Source organism: Macrotis lagotis, chromosome 8 (genome assembly GCF_037893015.1).
Source record: "Macrotis lagotis isolate mMagLag1 chromosome 8, bilby.v1.9.chrom.fasta, whole genome shotgun sequence".
NCBI lineage: Eukaryota > Metazoa > Chordata > Mammalia > Peramelemorphia > Peramelidae > Macrotis > Macrotis lagotis.
In genome coordinates this window covers 52,232,351-52,253,807 of record NC_133665.1, presented here as the reverse complement: position 1 = coordinate 52,253,807, position 21,457 = coordinate 52,232,351, and the positions used below count along the sequence as shown (strand labels likewise).

The 21,457-nt window shown below is 43.5% G+C and overlaps 1 protein-coding gene across 6 annotated transcripts in view; it reads left to right on the top strand.

Annotated features, from left to right (window-relative positions):
• The window catches only part of RGS11 (regulator of G protein signaling 11), a 42,397-nt gene extending 22,087 nt beyond the window's left edge, over window positions 1-20,310 (top strand). For 5 of the 6 annotated variants that reach the window (XM_074197032.1, XM_074197031.1, XM_074197034.1 and 2 more), the window contains 14 exons: window positions 2,124-2,230; window positions 5,004-5,055; window positions 5,517-5,575; window positions 5,845-5,921; window positions 6,423-6,504; window positions 7,493-7,561; window positions 9,499-9,528; window positions 9,809-9,870; window positions 10,219-10,332; window positions 10,677-10,792; window positions 11,249-11,336; window positions 12,056-12,194; window positions 13,350-13,432; window positions 13,884-20,310. In XM_074197032.1, coding sequence (XP_074053133.1) covers window positions 2,124-2,230; window positions 5,004-5,055; window positions 5,517-5,575; window positions 5,845-5,921; window positions 6,423-6,504; window positions 7,493-7,561; window positions 9,499-9,528; window positions 9,809-9,870; window positions 10,219-10,332; window positions 10,677-10,792; window positions 11,249-11,336; window positions 12,056-12,194; window positions 13,350-13,432; window positions 13,884-14,025 — 1,220 coding nt within the window. In that variant the 3' untranslated portion in view covers window positions 14,026-20,310. The remainder of the gene's footprint in view (window positions 1-2,123; window positions 2,231-5,003; window positions 5,056-5,516; window positions 5,576-5,844; window positions 5,922-6,422; window positions 6,505-7,492; window positions 7,562-9,498; window positions 9,529-9,808; window positions 9,871-10,218; window positions 10,333-10,676; window positions 10,793-11,248; window positions 11,337-12,055; window positions 12,195-13,349; window positions 13,433-13,883) is intronic. The other variant, XM_074197035.1, reaches the window with a different exon arrangement.
• The last annotated feature ends 1,147 nt before the right edge of the window (window positions 20,311-21,457 follow it).

Here is a 21,457-nt window from a genome sequence, read left to right as displayed (position 1 = left end):
TCCTTCTCCCTTTCATTCCCCCTCCTCCCCTGCTCCTCTTTCCCCTCCACTCCTCCTCTCCCTCTTGCCTCTTCCCTCCCTTTTTCCTCTTCTGCTTCCTCTCTTACCATTTTCCCCCTTCTCCCCTTCCCTCCTCCTTCTCTTCTTCCCTTTCCTCCTTATCCCTCTTCCCCCTTCCTTCTCCTCTTTCTTTCTCTCCTCCTCCTCCTCTCCTGCTCCCCTTTTCCCTCCTCTCACTCCTTCTCTCTACTTTCTCCTCTCCCTCATCCCTTCTTGTTCTTCTTCCTCCTCTTCTCTTCCTCCTTCTCCCCTTTATTTTCCTTCCCTTCCCTCCTCCTCCTCCTTTTGTCCTTCTCCCCTTTCCCCTCCCCTCTCCTCCTGCTCTTCTGCCCCTCTTTCCCCTTTTCCTCAGTCCTCCTCTCCCTCTTCCCTTCTTTTCCCTTTTTCCTTCCTTCTCTCTTCCTCTCCTCTTGTCCTCCTCCCTCTCCCTCTCCATTTCCTCTTCCTCTACATTTCCCCCCCTTCTCTTTCTCCTCACTCAGGGCTTACAGGATCATGGGATTCAGGAATACACCAAATGCTTCATCTGAAAGATGAGAAAATCTCTTTTAGAATCCCTTCTTTCTTCTAATCTCAGCTCACTCTGGCACCTACATAAGACCTTTCCTGATTTGCCCTGGTATCTAATGCCTCCCCACACTTTCTATGTGTTTTTTAACATTCTAATTCTAATTTTCCAATTCCATGTAAAGTCAATATTCAACATTTATTTTTTAGAAAGATTTTTGAATCTCAAATTTTCCTTTCTCTCCCCTCCCCAAGACAGCAAGCAATCTGATATAGGTTTCACGTATGCAATAATGTGAAACCTGTATGTATTTTTATTGCTTTGATGTGTATGTTTCCCCTCAAAATAATGTTAGCTCCTTAAGGACAGAAATTAGACAGTTAGCTAGTTAAGTCGATAGTGGGGTCTTGGAGTCAGAAAGGTGTCAGAAAGACCTGAGTTCAAATCCTGACTTGGTCTCCTCCTAGATATAATATTCTAGGCTCATTATCTAATCTCTCACAACCTCAGTTTCCTCATCTATAAAATGGAGGTATTAATAGCAGCTATCTCACCCATTGTGGTGAGGATTAAATAAGAAAATAAATGGAAAGTGTTTAGCAGCATCTGTAATAGTATAATCTGTATAAATGTCAGCAGCGCTCTCCTTGCTATTGGAAGCTTGGGGCACTCCCATTCTCACAATGTATGACTATGGGCATGTCACTATATATAATATAGATAATATATATTATAATATCATAGTTTTTATTATATATTATTCTGACACGAGTTATGTGGGCAAGTCATTTATCCCTGTTTTTCTCTGTTTCTTCATCTGTAAAATGAGCTGGAGAAGGAAATGACAAAGCTCTCCAATAGCTTTGCCAAGGAAACCCAAATGGGCTCACAAAGAATCGAATGAATGACAACAAATTTTTATGATTAGATAATGGGTCAAATGTTTTGCAAACCTTTAATGTCCTATATAAATGCCACATGATATTATTGTCTCTGTAAGTCATAGTGCCTACTACATACACTTTGTTTTTGACTAGAGCTATGTTTTAATCAGGGCAGGGAGCTATTAAGGTTTAAAGTCAACTAAAACTTTTGGGACACCCTGTATTATGGTTTACTTTAGAAATGGGGAAACTTTAGGTGTGGATTAAAATTAAAACTACATTGTTAGACTGGAGGGTTGAGAAACAACTGCTAAAAAGTGTTATAGAACTTTACATATATATGTATATCTAGATAGCGATAGATATATTTATGTCTAATGTTGGTCATCTCTAGGGTGGGGATGGAGGATGGGGAAAAGGAAAAAAAGAAGTTTATATGAATAGCAAATTGTACATTATAAATCTCTTTTCATCAGACTGTTATGGAAATACTTGTTTTATTCCATAAATTAAAAATAAAATAAAGCATTAAAAAAATTGAAGAGAGGGACAAATTTGGAAGTGAAGATTATGTAAAAATCAAAAGAATCAACATTTAAAAAAAAAAGGCAGTCCCCAGAACTAGATAATTATTTTCCAGAAGTGATCTCAGCTCAAATCTCTCTCTGCAGAGTCTCTACACCTGGGGAACCTCATTGTGAAACATGGCTACATCTATCCCCTGAAGGACCCTCGATGCCTCGTACTCCGAGCAGATGATTCCCCTTACAGGTTCCAGGTGAGGCTGACCTCATTTTTCTATAATTAAGGGAAATCTAGACCAGAGAAGGTGAGAAACTTTCCCAAGGTCACACAGCTGAATTTTGAGTGCTCTGGTGATGGTGATGATGGTTTTTATGGTGATGGTGGTTCTGGAGAGGGTGATAATGGTGGAGGTGCTGGAAATGGAGAGATGTTCAAATCTCAAGGGGGAGTACCTTCTGATCAACCAGCCAACCTGGCAAAGGCTCAGGTTCCTGAGTTAGGAAGGGCTCTCTAGGATTAGTGTGGTAGGGAACTGGGGCTAACACTATAGATAGGTATAGTTCAGTTCTTCTCTCCCCACTTCAGGCCTCCTGGATTGTAGCTGGCTCTTCTCCCAGTTCTTTACTTAAATCAAAAGATCTGATTTGCATTTTTCACATATTATTTTTGCTTCATCAAAATGACAAATGAGAGGGAATGAGGTGGTGATGGGCCAGCACTCTACTTGCTGTGGAAGCCTGGAGTTCAGGTCTTGGTGCTACGACTCCTATCCTAATAATGTATGACCATGGGCAGTTCACGAAAACTCTTTGAATCTCAGTTTCTTTCTTTGTATGATGGGGTTAATATTGTTAGAGGATTGTTATGAAGCAAAGAGCTTTGGTGTACCTTAGCATGCCAGGGAGAAGTGAGAAGGAATTGGAATCTGCAATTCTGGGTTCAAATCCCAGCTTTTCTTCTTGAAGAAGATAGTTCACTTTTTCTGGGCCTCATTTTCCCTATTTGTTAAATGAAATTCCCTCCAACTATAATTGTGTGCCCCTATGACCCTATTAATATTATTATTATTATTATTATTATTATTATTACTACTACTACATCCTCTTCTTCCCTATTCCCATACCTTTCAGCACCTGTGTTGGGGTGAGGGGCAGGGGTCTTACTTAGCCAGGGAGAACAGCTGAGGCATCTTTAATTCTGATTGGGGAGACCATTTTCAATCAAGTTCATTGTACCTAGAGACGGAGTCCCCCTAAGGTTGTTTGAGAAGGCACACAGTGAGGAGGGTGGGCACCTGAGGTATATCCTGCCCTCTTCCTCTGGGGAAGGGAGTGGTAGTCAGGGTATGTGAGTTTGGGAAAGAGATAAGGAACTGGATTGTTTTAGTGCCATAATCAGCTTTGTGCCACCCTAAAGGAGACCTCCCTTAAAGGAAATGATGAAGTAGGCCGAGACTGAGAGTTGGGTCATAGGGATTCAGAATTGGAAGGGTCCCTTGGGGATCTTCTAGTTAAAAATGGTTCATTTTAGAGATGGGAAGACTGAGACTTAGCTAAATTGAAATGCCTTCTTAGGGAAATAAAGGGCAGAACTGAGAGATTCCAACCTAGAACTTCAAACTTCAGATTCAGCACTCATTCCCAATCCTTCTGCAGTGGGTGACTTTGGGCTAGCTCTCTCCCTTTCTGGTGCTGCATTCCTAGAAGTGGACTGATGGACTTCTATGATCTCTTCTGGATTCAAATAACAGCCCCTCAATAGGACTTTATAGGGGTGGCTAGGTAGCACAGTGGATAGAGCATTGGCCCTGGAGTCAGGAGTACCTGAGTTCAAATTGGCCTCAGACATTTAATAATTACCTGTGTGGCCTTGGGCAAGTCACTTAACCCCATTGCCTGGCAAAAAAAACCAACCTAAAAAAACCCCACAGTTTCAATCAGGAAATACACTGAATAAATTAAATTTTAAAAAAATAGGGCTTTATAGTTTACAAAGCACAATATTGTTTGATCACTACAACAATTCTGTGGAGCCAGCTGGGCAGACATTTTTGTTCCCATTAGACAGATAAGGAAACTGAGACCCAGAGAGGAAAAGTAATTGGGGGGGCAGCTAGGTGGCACAGTGGATAGAGCACTGGCCCTGGAGTTAGGAGTCCCTGAGTTCAAATCCAGCCTCAGACACTTAATAATTACCTAGCTGTGTGGCCTTGGACAAGCCACTTAACCCCATTGCCTTGCAAAAAAAAAAAACTAAACTAAAAAAAACTATAAAAAAAGTAATTTGTCCAAGATTACACAATGAATTAATGGCAGAGTTTAGGATTAATGGCCAGAGTTTAGGGTTTCTCATTCTGAAACTAGAGTTCTTCCCTTTGTCATTTTTACTTGAGGAAAAGAACATAAGCAAAGACAGGTAGAATCAGAAAATCCAATTCAGAGAACAGAGAGGATTGAGGGTAGTTAGGGACCTTGACTTGGGTGATAGAGGGTCTCAAATGCCACAATTAAGAATCCAGGTGAGTGGGATAGACCTTTCATGCTTGTTCATGAAGAAATAGGGATGATGGCCTCAGGAAACAGCATCCCTCTGCTTCTTCATTCTTCTGAAAGAACATCTGGCTTTTGCCCAAGATTGCATTTTTCACTAATCCTATCTGTCCAACAGCAGCCTGCTCTGAACCAATCTGTACAACTGCACGAATCAGTTCTTGCCTCCTTTGAAAGGGTTTTTCCTGTTGTCCTTCAGTGCTGGGAAATTGCTTCCAAGGGATCCTGTAAATAACTCGGAGGCACAAGGTTATTTGCATATTGTCTTCACATCCAGAATATAAACTCTCCGAGGGCAGGGATGGTGACTTTTGATTTTCTTTGGGGGCCCAGTCCTTAGCTTACAAAATAGAGCTTATCGACTTGTTGATAATGAGTTTGGAGTGAGGACTGGATTCCTCCTGGAAGGGGAGAGGGGATGGGGGAGCCCATTCTGCTATTTCCAGCCCTGATGTCCTGCTCTCCCCCTCCCCCCAGACACCCTACTTCTGGATGAGCACTAAGTGGCCAGCTGCTGAACTGGATTATGGTAAGTGGGTCAGGGCCAGAGGCAGGGCTAACAGATTTGGAATGATTTGATAGTGGTGGAGGGGGATATCCAGAGACTATCGGACTCACAGAAACGTCAGATCTCCAAGGGGCCTGGGAGGTCTTGCAATTCATTTTCCTCTTTCTATAGTTAAGGGAATCAAGACTCTGAGTGGGTGAAGGACTTGCCCAAGGTACCACATCTATTCACCCAAGGGCTCCTATCCCATTTATCTTGGCTCTTTTCCCTTAATTCTTCCTAAACCCTTGGAAAGTCCCTAATAGGCAAAATGACCATATGGTCAGAACTCCAGGAACAGGGTGGGACTTTCTAGGAGGATGCTACTGTTTAGCCACCTGTTTAGCCTCTGTCTATGGTACAAATGCATGTGTGTGTGTGTGTGTGTGTGTGTGTGTGTGTGTTGGAAAGGGTGTTTGTGTACACCAAGTTTGCCTTTCTAGCTATCTATTTGGCCAAGAAGAATATCCGGAAACAAGGGGACCTGATTGATCATGAAAAGGTAGGGTGGCCTCAACCCCAGCTCCACTGCCCTTATCCAATATATTCAAATCTACCTTCCTATTGATGAGGATACTATGGGGTATATGAGCTGCCTTATATTTTCAACTCAGGTGGCACACAGACCACCCAGCTCCTTCCCTTTGGTTAGGGCCACTCAGAATTGCCTTCATCTTCTGCCTCTCTCATAAAAGGGATGTGAATGGGCCAGGGCAGGCTTGTATAATGGATCCCCTGACTGGTGCCCCTCTCTTCCTCTCTCTCTTACAGGATTACTATAACCAGCTGCATAAGAAGATCAATCACACATGGGACTTTGTGGTGATGCAGGCTCGGGAGCAATTGAGGTAAGCATCTCTCTGCCTTTCTTCCCCTTATACAAAGCCTGCCCTTTGTCTTAGGTTATGGCCACATTGGCCATGGCCCCTGAATTTGGTCTGGGCCAGGGTCTGTGTCAAATGCTCCCATGCCTTGCTTTCTCTCCTCCCCTCCTAGCTTATCTCCTAGCTCTGCCTGGCGGGGGGGAAGGGGGCTGGGAGTTGGAGAGGGATTGCTCTCTGGAGGGATACAGAGTTAAGCCACTCAGCTAGGAAAGGAGATAAGAGAAAATGGGGATGGCCAGATGTTGGTCCGCAGGCTTTCCACATGTTAGGGGAGAGTGTGGGCTAATCCAAAAGCTCCTGGGTTCCACCCTACTATCCCCACTCTGCTTCATCTTCTCTGAGAGCAGGGATTGGATTTCTGATCTCCCCTGAGATCAGCTCATCCCCGCCCTGATCTCTGTCTGCCCCAGCATCTCCCCTCCTCCCTGGCCTGATCTCTGACAGAGCATCTTTCCTTCCCTTTAGAGCTGCCAAGCAACGCCGGAAAGGGGACAGGATTGTCATTGAGTATCAGGAGCAGACTTACTGGCTTGTGAATCGGCCCCCGGTGAGAGACCCTCCCTAAGGCCCCCTCAGACCAGGGAGCTTTTTGATACTGAACAATCATTTGACCACCCTGGACTGCAGAATCTCTTCCCTTTACAATAATAGATCTGTACTAGAGGGGACAAAAGGAAAGGAGAAAGGCCTGGCAGACGGTGGGAATTGGTCATTGGAAATGACCAGTGGGGAAGGAGATTTAGGTGAAAAGGAAAAGAAGACAAATGTTTCTGAATCCAATTGAGTAGGGGCAGGGGGCTGGCAAGGAGGGAAAATGTGGAGAGTTAGATGGATGGACTTAGGGTCATCATTTACTTCATTCCTCATACTGGCCTGGGGGTCAGTTCTACTCTCTGTCTCCCTCTACTGTACCTGAAAGTAACCACAGTCTCTGGGAGTCACCCTGGTAAGATCTGGGGGATCTAGGACCCTAGGGAACCTTTAGGTTTTAAGCTGTTGGCTCTGCCCACCCTTCCCCATTCCAAACCAGGTCAGTTAGGAACTTATCTCTCTTTCCCTCTTTGTGAAGTGAGGACAGGATTTCTTGGCTTGAAGTTGCCTTCATTCCCACCCTCCACCAGGAGGTAGGGGGCTATGGAGAGAGATCCTATCCTAAGGAGAGTAGGCAGTAGAACCTAAACTCTTGCTCACTTGGCTCCATTGTGCCTGAGTCATAATGTGAAGGATGATTAAGGTGATAACAATGATGAGCATTTTCAGGCAAAAGTATTATAGAGAGTTAAAAGGAACTTAATCCAACTCCTTTATTTTACAATTGGGGAAACTGAGATCTCAAAGTCAAGTGACTTGATCAAGGCCACACAGATAGCATCATATCAGAAATAGTTTATGGGTCTTCTGACTTCAGTGGCAACGTTCATTCCACTACCTCAGTGGCTAGGAACTATGAAGCCCGACTGGGAACAGAAGGTTTGGGTGATGTGGTAGTTGAGAGTTGATTCCTCCATTTCCCTTCACCCCCATTTCTTTGTCAGCCAGGAGCCCTGAATGTGATGGAGCAGGGACCTGAGAGGGGTAATTGCTATACCACCAGGGTACAGATGGTGAGTGACCCTTTTTTCCCCTGGCTTCCACCCCCTCCCCCCAATTGTAGGAAATAATAACCCCTACCCTCTGCCTAATAAAGAAATTGTGAGAAAAGACAACTCTAGCAAGATTTATGCATCTTTCCCCCCTCTGCTTCCCATTTTCCTTCTTCCCTCTTTAATGGGGTACCAGTTCTGGTTTTGGATCAAGACCTAGAGAGTCTCTAGTTTTCATCCCTCCTGCAACTCCCTCCCTGACCAAACACAAAGGAGGAACTGACTGAAGCCACAATGTGAAGAATGATTGAGGGAATGAAAAACATTTTCAAGTACAAAGATCCCTAATATTGTACACTTTAGAGCTGGAAGAAACTTGAAACGTCATTGAGCCCAAACCCTTCATTTATAGTTGGGGATGCTGAGACACAGGTCAAGTGATTTGGCCAAGGTCACACAACTAGTACATGTAAGAAACAGAATGCGGGTCCCCTGATTTGAGAGGTAGTGCTGTACACCCCACTGGCCAGGAGCTCTGAAGCCCCATATGGGAACAGGAGGTTTAGGGAGAGGTTAGACAACAGGAGATTGTCTTGTGGCTGGTAATGCTTCAGACAGACTAGGACTAGGCTGAACTCCTTGTCTATTTTTTTTTTTTTATATTTTGAACCAGACCTGTGATTTTATTGGCACGAGCCTGGAAAGTAGAAACTTCTCTCTTTTCCCCCTCCCCCATGCTTGGATTCTAGAGCCTTAAAAAGAGAGTTCCAAAAGCCTCTCCCCTTCCAGTCAAGTCCAGTGCATTCTTTTGCACTGAGTTGGGGGCTTGGTATGGTTACTGTTGAGCCCTGAGACTAGAAATACATCCATAACTAGAGTCTTCAGCTATAGCCAAGTACTGGACCATGCAAGGGCCCCCAGAACTTCACCAGGATGGGAAAGTTGAGATGTGGCCAAAGATTCCTGTTAGCATTCGACATCCTTGATATGACTCAGATCCCAGCCCTGTGGATGGAACTAAGTAGGTCTAATCCAAGCCTGGTTTTCAACCTTCTAGGTTACCCTGGGCAAGTTCCTTGTCTATAAATAAGGGATTTGGACTAGAGGTCCTTTAAGGTTCTCTGTGGGCAGCTAGATGATGCCATAGCATCATGGGAGTCAGGAAGACCTGAATTCAAATGTGACCTCAGGCACTTACTAACTGAGATCCTGGGCAAGTCACTTGACTCAGTTTCCTCATCTGTAAAATGAACTGAAGAAGGGTGTAGCAAATCTCTCCAGTATCTCTGCCAAGAAAACCCCAAATGGGTCATGAAGAGTCAGAATGACAGAAATGACTGAACAACCGCAACAACAACAGAGTTCTCTAAAGTTCTGAAATTATAGGCATTTCTATATCTACCTGAAATCCAGCTAAGGTTAGGACCTCAGATGTGGCCTCAGGGGGTAGACACCACTGTACTAGCCACACTCTCTCCTGGTCATCTTGTGACACTGGGATGTGCGAGCAGTCGAGCCAGGGTTTGGGACTGGGGAAGAGACTGTAAGCTTGCCTTTATCAGCATTTGTGGGGAGAAGTTCTATCCAAAGGGCACTGTGAGGTAAAAATAGCTAGCATTTATTTTAATCTCATGACTACCTGATGATATGGGAGCTATTCTTATCCACATTTTGCAAATGAGGAAGATAGAGGTACAGTTATTTACTCAAGGTTTTGAAGCTAGTCTAAAGCTGGATTTGAATCCAGGTCTTCCTGAGTCCAAGCCTACCTATCCCTCTATCCACTGCAACACATTGGTAATTTGTTCACTGATTATACCTACATCCTTTCCCTTGACTCAGATTGTGGGTGGGTGGAAAGGGATAAGAAGTTATTCCCTTTTTGGGTCTCTCATGGCCCTCTCATTCACAAGACTGCTCTGCCTTTCCCTCACCTTACTTGTCTTAATTTTTTCCAGACTAAAAATATGGATTTTTATAAGCGAGAGGTAAGCCCTTAGACTGTCCTTGGGTTCTATGGAGGGGAACACATTGTGGGGCCCTGGAATCTTTTAGATTAAGGATTGCTGGGAGAGATAGGATGGTAGGGAAATGGTGGACTCTGTTACCTCTGGACTATGAGGACACTAAAAATTGTTAATTGGATAAATTTGGACAAAGATTAAAGGCAAGAAAGGCTTGATTGTCCCTGGTTGATTAGTCTGAGGGCCTCGAAGCTGGCTAGAGCTGATCCCTCCCTCAGCCCTTTTATCTTGTGCCTCTGCCTAGATTGAGTACTGTAAGAAGGCTATGGGAAGGACCAGGGTGAAGTCTTCTATCTGCCTGGAAGCGTAAGTGCGACAGGTGGGAGGGTGGAAGTGGTAAATCTCACATCTCTTCCAGATGCTTTCTTTGTCCCTACCTACCCTCCCCTGGCTCCCTTAACCACCAGCTGGGATCTTTTGGGCTTACTTCTCGCAACCCTCTCTTTGCTCCAATGCTGTCTTGAGTGGTGATGGTTCCCCGAAATCATCTTCACTCTCTGGCACCACCACTTCATACCTTTGTGAGCTTGGGCATTAATTTATCTGGTTTGAGCTTCAGTTTTCTCCTCTGTAGGAGGAGAGGTTTGAACCAATTGACCTCCAAGTTTACTTCCAGCTCTACATTCATATTCTGGGTGGGCTCTCTCCTTCCAGATACCTCAAGTTCAATGACCAGTACATGCCTCATGACCCCATCATGTCTGGCTGCCTGCCCAGTAACCCTTGGATCACTGATGATACTGACTACTGGTCAATGAATGCACCCACGTGAGTATTCTCATCTGCTCTGGGTAGGTGAAGAGACCTGGGTGATCCTAGCTTCCAGGAGGATAACCATCCCACACATACTGCTGATTCTTGGTGGAGATTATGGGAGTTTGACTCCAGGATTAACTGAGTTCCTCCCATTTAGGGAGGCAAGTATGCAGGGCTGGGACTAGGCAAGTACAAAGAGCTATATATTAAGGAGAATTGAATGATAACTGCCCTAATAAGCTCTGAATAAGTTTCTCTAATTCTGAGAGCATGAGTTATGGAGAGATACTTGATATGTTTTTTCCTCCTTGGGATGGGGGACATACACCCCAACCACATATACATTTATTGCCTAGGGTGACAACACCTACTAAACTTCGGGTTGAGCGTTGGGGCTTTAACTTCAGAGAGCTCCTGGGGGATCCTCTGGGCCATATACAGTTCATGGAATTCCTCAAGAAAGAGTTCAGTGGTAAGACAGATACACCAGTTCCACCCCTGGCTGTGCTCCTATTAAGGGACCTAGGAGAATGCTGTTTGATAACAGTTAGCATGCCTAGGGGACCAAGATAGAGACAGGTTATGAATTTGAGGTAGGATTTGAACTCGGTTCTTTCTGACTCCAAGTTCATTTACTTTACCAAGTCACCTAGATGCTAGCATGCCTGACATGATGATAGTACAGTCCTTCAGCTCCAGGCTCAGCCTTTTCTTTCCCAATTCTCCAGCTTTCCTAGTTCCCAGAGCCTTGACTCTTCCCAAGAACATTGTGAGCAAGGATGTCGATGGGGGTAGGGTGGGAATTAAAAGATATTCAGGACGATGGCAGGGGACCCCCAGCTCACTATGCTAGGGGCTTTAGGAGCTTCTCTCCTGGCATTTCTTCTTTCCTCTCATCTCTGGTCACTACTTCTTCCCTCTCACCCAGCTGAGAACCTAAGCTTCTGGGAAGCATGTGAGGATTTGCGATATGGGGAACAGTCCAAGATTGCTGAGAGTGTCGACTTTGTCTACCAGTGAGCCTCACCTCTTCCCTCTGTCCCCAGATCCCAACTCTAGGTCCTGGCTTCTCTTGGGTTCCTTCACTCCTGGTGGGTAGAGCAGAGACTAGAAAGGGTCAGTGGTGTCTGGGCAGAGAATCTTTTGTCAGAAGTTTTCTTCACAGGTCATTTAGTCCATTCTTCTGCTATCTATGTATTACTGAAGTGAGGGTAGATGAGAGATTTTGACATTACATCTGAGGGAGCACTTGAGCCCCAAGTTGCTCCCACTCCACTCTCTAATTGAGACTAAACTACTTTATGCTTCCTTTTGAGTACACCCAATTTTCACTCTGATGAAGGGGAGTAGAATTAGCCAGACAGGGGCCACTGGATACTCTGAGGTGGATAGTCCAGCTGAGCTTGCTGAATGAGGGGTTGTGGGGATATCAGGTTCCTAGCTAGCAAAATCAATGGGCATAGGGTGTATACCTCTCTATCTTTTGAAAAGTATCAATGTTCTGGTAGTATCTCACCTAAAACTATGGGAGAATTAGATTAACTACCAGGTGAGAACCAAAATGAGCTACATAATAGATTCTAAGATCTGCTCAGGAGAGTGGAAGAAGACCAAAGCCAATATTTTAGCTTCTTTCTAGTGTTTTGATGGGCAACAGTATCTTAAAGTCAGGGCACAGGTTGCAAGACCTTCCGCTGATTTTTCCATCTTTCTCCTTTCACCTGTTGGGGTTCAGACAGTTTCTTGCCCCTGGGGCCACACGCTGGGTCAATATTGACAGCAAGACTATGGAGAAGACCCTTGAAGGGATCCGCAGACCCCATCGCTACGTCATGGATGATGCCCAGATGCATATCTACATGCTTATGAAAAAGGTGCCAGGCAATGGGTTCAGTGGAGTTGGGAAAACAAAAGGGTGCATTTCTTTAAGCATCAACACTCTGTTAGGATATTGAAAGAGGGTTGGGTCTGAAGCTAGAAGGCCATGCATCTGTCTTAATACAAAAGGAATTCTCTGGGGATCCCCACCCTTGTTATTCTCCATAGATCAAGTAGCCCACTGGTAGAGACCTAAATGCCTGGGCCTTGGAACATATACATTCACTCATTTGTTCACTCATGTTTTATTCCCCACTGGCTTCTAAGAAGGTTTTGAGCTGAAGACTACTTACTAAGCGAAAACACAAATGTCAAATAGAAAGCAAAACCCAAATTGAAAACAAACCAAGATCAGTTATAAGGAGTAGCCATCGCCTGATGCCTATCTGAAATGATTGTTGTTGCATTGCTCTTCAGTCATTTCAATCATGTCTGACTCTTCCTCACCCCATTTGGGGTTTTCTTGGCAGAGATATTAGAGTGGTTTGACCACTTTCTTCTTCAGCTCATTTCATAGATAAGGAAACTGAGGGAAACTGGGTTAAATAACTTGCCAAGGTTAATACAGCTAGTAAGTGTCTGAGTCAAATTTGAACTCAGGTCTTTGTGACTCCAGGCCTGATACTCTTACCCCGCTGCACCACCTAGCTTCCCTTCTGAGGTAAGTTAGATCTGACACTTGTCCTATACATAATTATAAGAACATGGTAAGCGCAGAATAATGGGGTCATTAATGGACTTTCCTCACAGTTTGTCCTTAGAGCCTTGTGAGGGGGTGAATAACAGGGATTATCAAACTGAAGAGGAAGCTATGACCTAGGATGTTTTCTGGAGGCATCTATCTTTAAATAAGGGGCTAAATACTCACTGAAAAGGTAGCTGAGTTTGGAGTCAGAGGGCCTAGGGTAAAATCTTTCTGCTACATCCTTCCAGTAATTTTGGGTAAACTAAATTTCTCTGTGTCTCAGTTTCCTAATCTGTAAAAATGAAGGGATTAGATTAGATCTCTCAATCTGTAATTACATACTGAACTACTTTAATAAGTTCCTTCTCTTCGGCAATTTTTGTGGTCCTGGGAAATAAATGAAAACAAATTTCAAAATTGTTTAAGTAATGCTTAAAATAAGGTGGTCCTCCTGTCTGTCTTTCAGGATTCCTATCCCAGGTTCTTAAAGTCTGAAATGTATAAGACACTCCTGGCAGAGGCTGTGATTCCACCCGAGACTAAGAAACGGTGAGCTTCACCTGAAATTCAGGTTTGGAGTGGGGGGACACAAGGGATGATGCAGTCTTTCCCTTAGCCTTGTACCAGAAGTAACCACTCTGGTTACACACGAGAGAGCTGGAATTGGGAATTACCCTGAAAGTCAACCTCATCCTATCCCATTCCATGGAATGGGTCATCTTGGGACAAAGGTCTTTTTATTGAGAGAATGTGAACAAAACTGGAGAAGAGCCAAGAGCTTCCATCTCTCCACCCATCCTCCATATGTTTTTTTAACAGAAGTTAACAGGAATCAATATGTACAAATTGCCACTTCCTTTCTCCCTCTGCTCTATCCCATTTAGGGAAGAGAAATAGCAAATAACAAGAAAGAGGAAGAAGCAGAGCTAAAGGCTTTAGATAATCTATACCCTGTGTTAGGCCTCTGCTTCATCTTTCCTTCCTCTCTCTTTCTCTCTAGAGTGTTCCCATTCATGAGGAAGCAGCGTCACTCCAGCCCTAGCCCGGCCCTCCTCTTGCCCTCAGGAGAACAGGAGCCCAAGGGAGAGGACAGGGGCAAGACCCTGGCTTCTGGAAGTTCATCCGGGGAAAGGGAAGGCTAGGCAAGGAAATCCTCCCTTCTCTGTTGCTGCTTCTCCCACTCCTCTGACAACCTGGGGGCTGTCATTGGAGAGAGAAGGGGTTGATGGTGCCTGGGTTGGGGAAGGGGACAGAGAAAAAAGCATTTCGTGAACTGAGATGGTTGTGAGGGCTCCCCTTTTCTCCTTCCTTGTCTCTGTCATCTCCAGTGTCCTTCAAGCAGAGGTTATAACTATTCCCCACCAACTCCTTAGCCCTTATCCTAAATCAGTTCTCAGGTCAAGATCTCACCCACCCCAGTCTTTGGGAGAGGGAATCATAGAGTGGTGGAAAGAGTAAGGGACTTAGGAATAAGGGAACAGGGTTGTGGTCTTAGTTTTGTTGCTATCTTGCAGTCTACCATTGGGTAAGTCACGCTGGGCCTCAATTTCCTTTCTGTACAAGTTACTTAGATGATACAAGAGCTTGGATGAAGTGCTCCCTCAGGTTTCTCTAAAATTGAATCATTCAATCCCCTGTTCAGTCAACCCTGACTTGATGACTTTTGAAACTGGCTTTTTCACAGTCTCCACTAGAACCTTCCTGTCTCTGTAGGTGAGTGGTTATTTTTCAGGTTCTTTAGCATCAACTTATCAAGGAGCAGTTATTATTCACCTGAAGGTCTTCAGGTACCCTTCATATTACATGTGAGCACATTTCAACAGCTCCTCTTCCTTCGCGTGGCAGGCTCTCATATTTCCAAAAGGTGGCAAGAAGAATAGATCTAGACCCTTCAGGGTGGGGCAAGAACCCTGAACTTGTTGGGAGGGGAAAAATAGGGCAAAACTTCCTGCCTTCCCAATATCAGAAAAGATTGAAGCCACTGATTTCCAGTTTGCTCCAAAGGAAAACAACTCCAAATAGAATCTTGAATTTTGGGAGAGAATTTACAAGTCATCTTGTTTAGCCCATATGTGAACAAGATTCTGCTCTACCTGTCCAACTAGTTATCCACCTGTTGGTTGAATTTTGTTAGAGAAGGAAGAGATCTTTGTTTCTTGGATATCTCTAATCTTTAGGAGACACTTCCAATTACTTGAAAACAATTATCATCAAACCCCTTCTCCAAGGTAAATATTTCTATTTCTTTCAATTTGTCCATGCATGCCATGATTTTGGGACCCTTTACCATCAGAGTGGGGCAGCTAGGGGGTGCAGGGGATACAGTGCTGGTCTTGGAGTCAAAAAGACTCATCTTCCCGATCTCAGCCAGTTAATGGCTATGTGACTCTGTACAAGACACTTAACCCTGTTTGTCAAAGTTTCCTCATCTGTAAAATAAACTAGAGAAGGAAATGGCAAACCACTCCAGTATCTTTGTAAAAAAAAAAAAAAACTTCAAACGGGGGGTCACATAGAGTGAGACATGACTGAAAAACAGCTGAACAACAATCATCAAAACTGCCTTCTTTTGGATATTGGATATTTATCACTGTACTCCCTAAAATGTGGCATTCAGAATTGAACTTGATACTGAAATTGTAATCTGACCAGGATAGTGTATATTATATTATTATAACTTTCTTCATACTCAATACTATCCTTCTCTCAGTATAGCCTAGGATCAGGATTACATCTTTTGGTTGCCATATCCTATTCTTGACTTTTTGAACTCAGTCCTCTAGAACCCCTAGATCTTTTTGGGATGGACTTCTGTATAGCCACACCATCTCTATTTTGCACTTATAAAGTTAGTTTTCTGCATCCAAAAATGAGAATTTACATCTATCCATACTAAATTTTACCCAATTAGATTTGGCTCAATAATCTAAGATGTCAGAACCTTTTTGGATACTGATATTATCATCCAACATGTTAGCTATCTCATTAGCTTTTTTGGAAAAAAACCAAGATAGTGTTGGCTACTCTGCTTTTTGGCAGGGAGCACACCAGCACGTCTATATAACTGGAGTCCTCTGTCACTATTGTACCATGCTCTCTGCCAGGCTTGTAAGGTTTCTGAAATTTCTCATTTCCTTTCTGTTCAGAAGAAATGTAATGACAATATCAATTCTATTCCCGTTTCATTGAGCTTTATGTGAATGTTCTCCACCATGTTTTCTTCTTCAAATTCCTGGATTTTAAAAAATAGGATGTCATAATGCATAGTCCTACTCCCTCTCAAATTCTTAGATTTTCACAAATAGAATGTCATAATTTATAGTCCTGCTCCCAATCCCACCCTCTGCTTTCTCCTTTTACCCTCCCTGTTCATCTTGTATCTTTCCAAAGGCAGATATGAGTCTTATCCCACCAAATTTCAGTAATGACTTATGCTCAGATTTTGCTTCCTTTTATAGCTACCACTAAACAATCACTAACTTTGCCCAAAAAGTATCTGGAGTACAACAGCACAGGTATCTGAACCCGTGAATTTTTATTGCTATATTCCTTTTTTTGGATTTTGCCTCTAGTAAATTGTTGGTATCTCTTGCTGTTATTGGTAATTGGGGAGTTTTCACCTTCTTTTTTTCTTTAAGTCTCTTTGGAGAGAGGCAGCATGAAATTGAACACAGTATCAGAAACAGAGACCTAAAGCTCAACACTCTTCCATGCCATATTAAAATGTAATGGGAAATGTTTAACAAACTAAAAATACAACAGAACACTGGTAACATCAATTATGTGTTTTCCTAAGTCAACATCAAGCCCATGGGTCCTGTTTCTATTGGACATCATTGGTGTAGTGGATAAAGCAGGCCATAGAAAGAGCAAGACCTAGGTTCGAGTCTCTTGGTATTCTAGCTGTGTTATTCTGAGTAATTTACTTAACCTTTCTCAGTGTCCATAGTCCCAATCTCTGTTGATCAGATTTGCAAGACTCCAGGTAATATGTTTTTACTAGTCTAATTAGGACAATTCCATCCCTGGCAAGAGTCTATCATGCCTATGTTGTAACCCAGAAATTTCAAATCCATTTGGGTTGCCAGCTGCTCACTTTCTAAACATACCTTTTTCTACTGAAGGATTTCTGACTTCTATTTGCAGATCCATGAAAAATGACATATGTATCCCTCAAGTCTTCACTTTCTGGGTCATGACTCAGTAGCTCTTAGCAATGAATTCTGTTGGTATTGTTTGTACCCATGTAAATCAAAAGAAATGGGTTGCACAGTCCTTGGGTCTGACAACTTTGGAGAGGTACTATATGTTTTAGACAAAAGTGGCCTTAGAAAAAAGCAGATTTCTCTAGTACCAATGGTAGCCATTATCAACTATCCTGTCATTCATTGGTTTGGTAAAAGCCATCTCAAGATTCCTAAGATAATTGCTTGCTGCTGCTAACTTCACTCTTCTTTTTCACTTCCTCTTTTTTATCTCCTTCTTCTACTTGCCAAATTTATGATATGGATCAGGATTTTCTCTGTCCTTATAATTTTGGAGCTTGTTGCTTTTTTTAAAAAAAAGGAATATTTCATTTTTCTTGATAACTTCATTCATGATCTATTCTTCTAGAAGGGAGACCAGCTTGCCCTTTGAGCATGGATAGTATTTGATTGAAGCCACACAGGACAACTATTCTATAAGAGATTCACATAACTCATATTTACACAGATGTTTAAAAAGCATCAGCACAGAAAAATGAATCTCAAACAACCTCAAGGCTTTATTGTCCCTGTTTTCCAGATGAGAAGGCTGACATTCAGAGAATGTAACCAGCCTGTGTTAACCTTGGTGGCCCAACATCACCCATTACCTAAATTCTCCCTATCTATGATAATAGCAAGGCTTAATAAATCAAACATTGAATCAGGAAAATCTAGTTGACGCTATGCAAAAACTTGAAAGTATCAGTGCTCTTACATAAGCCATAAGTTTTGGTGAAGGTGCTGTAGGTTGTCTTATCTGGAGTTTCCTAAAGTGATTGCAATCCAACAGCCATCCCTACTATTCCCCTCCATCTTGGCTGAAAATAAGATTAGTACTGAGCCTTTCTTACTATATCTCATTCTCCTTGGCACTGCTTACTTTCATTAATAGTAATGCCTCATTTGGGTAGGTGGGTGGGGTCAGAATTGGGCTTAAGATCCGGAAGACCTGAGTTTAAATCAGATCTCAGATACTGTGTGACCCTGGGAAAGTCACTTAACCTGTTTTTCTCAGTATTTTCATCTGCAAAATGCAAATAATAGTAACGGACCTCCCAGGATTGTTGTGATTCCACACAGTAAGCACTATATAGCAATGTTAGCTAGTATAATCTACACATTTTTCCGTGGGCTCCTAGTGATCATCAACCATATCAGTTGACTAACAGGAGTAAAACTTAGCAGTTCATAGCTGAGGGAAGCCTCTGTGGGAAGCCTTAGTCTCATAAATACACACACACACCCCTATATATATATATCCCCGGCACTTTGAGCCAGTCTGACTTTGGTCCATTCCTCAGTTGTATAGATGGACTCTGCTGCTCCAAGTCCTTATCCATAGTGATAGGAAGAGCCAAATCCACCTCAAGGAAAAAGCAGAATGGCAAGGCTTAAGGCTGTGCTTCTAGTACTGGACATATTAGTGGATGTAAAGGACATAGAGCTCAGTAGGGAGGCCAAAGTAACTCCTGAGAAGGAAAAAAGTATTCACAGATATGGCAGGTGAAGGAGGACAGCTGGGAGGTCAGGAACCCAGATGGGCCTCTTTATCCTTGGCTAGAGGGTACAAAGCAGTGTTTTCAGCAACACAGCCAGAACCAGCTGGACAACTGCACAAGGTCCTTTAATACCTACTGATACCAGACTTCAGGCAGTAACAGGGGAATTCCTAGTGCCTGAGATGGGTGATGGGGCTAGAACACTCCTGAGGAATTCCCTTCAGGAATTCTTGCTTCTTTGGGTGAATAAACTATAGAAGGTGGATTAATTTCACTGCTGAACACAAATAATTTTGCAGGAGATACAGGTAATAAAAAAAGTCTTGGAAATGTCACGAACTCTGGGATTCAGAGAGGTTTCCATCTTCTAGGTGGGAATAAGAGTTGCACACCAATAAACTATACTTTGATAGATGATGTTAGGGGTACAATAGATCAGTGGTCTGAGATACTTAAGGGAGATCATCTTTAGATGGGAGCATCACAGTAACCAAGTTGGACCTTGCAAAGGATTATAATAGTTTGAGAATGGAAGCAAGTATGAGGAACATGGACCTGAGAATATTTTCAGGAGGTAACTTCTCAAAACTCATCCAGGCTTGAGGCCTGGACAGCAACGGGTGAGGGGAGGCTGAGAGTGGGTCTGAATATGTAAAAGAACTGTGTTAGAGCAAGAAAGATATGCTGGAGATCTTTAATGGCAAATCATTGAAGGTTTTTGAAGCAGAGGAGCAATATGAGATTTCTGCTAAAACTGATGCTTGTGGATATTTGGGGCTTTTATTAAAAGCATCTCTTGCAAATTCTATGGCTGAGATTAATAGGTACTCTATAGGTCTACATTTTCCTTACCCAATGTAACTCAAGACATTGCAAGATACTTACCATAAGTTTAATTTGTGCAAATCAAAACTAATCAAGCTCAGAATTCCCATTAATAGTTTAAAGAATTATGGACTAGTAATCAAAATTTAGACCCTATTTTTCCCATGTCTGTCCTTTGGCATTATTTTGAAAAAGTTTTGCAGGCACAGCCTCTTCCTGTTTTTCTGAGCAAGATTACCTCTTATCTCCATTTCACTGGGGAGTGTCTGAGGCCAAGTGGGGAGGGAGGGTCCCAACTTCCCCTCAGTCTCTTAGCTTGCCTGACTCGTCTCTTGATTCATTCCAACATCTTTGTTCTAAGGGGTTCACTTCTATGGTGTGACACTTCTCCCACACAGGATTTTGAGCCTGTGCCTTCACACTCCCTCTTCATTATTCTAAGGGAGTACGGTGAGATCCTTCTGGACAGGCCAGAGCAGGGGGGCAGAACTGTGCTGGCTTAACAAAGCTCATCAACTCTTAAGTGGAAGATTTGGGGGGCTGATAAGACAGGACTGACAAGTGCTGGGCCTCTCCACACAGGGGACTGTAAATTGGATTTACTTTCATTCATTTTCAAGGGCTAAAACATGAAGTAGAAGCCCCCACAGATCCTGTTAAGATTTCAGATCCACTGACTGTCCTGCCCTCTGGGAACTGAGTGTATCTTTTACATCTGTCCCACTGCAAAACACACCAGGGAGGCCTCGCCTAGTGGACCCCATTGCCCTTGCAGCCCATGCCACATACTGGTGGCATTTACATATGACGCAGAAACATTTACTGAAAAAGACCAGTGGATAACAGAATGCTCTCTGTGGGGGGGTGGGGGAGGGAAGCAAGAATGGGAGGAAAATTGTAAAACCCAAAATAAATAAAATCTTTCTTTAAAAAAAAAAAGAGGGAGGGCTAAGTGACACAGTGGATAGAGCACAGGCCCTAGAGTCAGGAGTACCTGAGTGCAAATCCAGCCTCAGACACTTAATAATTACCTAGCTCTGTGGCCTTGGGCAAGCCACTTAACTCCATTTGCCTTGCAAAAACCTTAAAAAAAAAAGACCAGTAGAGACTATAGAATTCAAATCATTTATTATGATGATGATGATGATGATGTTATAAGTCAAACTGTGTGATCAAAGGCAGGTCCTAAGCCACCCTGCCCCAAGAGGGGCTTTAGATCAACAAGGCCCCAAAGCTAGTCCTTCCCTCTATGAGCCACTGAGCATGAGGGAGAAGCTCTCTCCCCAAGTCTCCCAGCAGAAGGATGGCCAAGGGGCGGAGAGGGGCTGGGCAGACAGACCATCAGTAGTGCAGCAGGGAGGGTTTGACTGCATGTGTCTGACTTTAGCAGGAGCTGATTTTGATTCCATAAGTAAAACATCCAAGAACCCATTGTTTCCCATTGATGCTGGTGTAAAGAATTTTCCCGAGTGTATGTTATCTCTGCTTAGGATGTTTTGGAGTTTATGGCAACAAGTAACCAATGTACAGAGCATTACAACCACCAAATTTTGTGACATCTGGCCTCACACCAATGCAGAGCCACCTCCCTCCGGGAAAGGGGAGTGTCAGAAGTCAAAGATCTTTTCCTCAACATCATTTGCAAGCTCAAGGGTGGGCAGAGATGTACGGTATTGGGGTGGGGGGGCGACTCATCACTTCCTGCTCACCAGGAAGCTCTCCCAAACTATAATAGCTAGGGAGTCTCCGAAGCCCAGTCCCCCAAGGACCCAATCACTCCTGTAATCAAAATCTTGACTGACCAAGCTAAGGAAAGTTTCCTGAATTAGGATTTGGGGGCAAGATGAGGTTCTGAGGCAGAGAAGCCAAAGCAGCAGCCACCAGGACATCCCCAGAGTCCAGTGCCACCCTGGAGATGAGAAGAGTCTAAACAGCTGCCAGCGGAAGGGGTAGGCAGATCAGTGGGGTCTCTGTGGAGACCCACTTACTGGAGCGGGATGTAG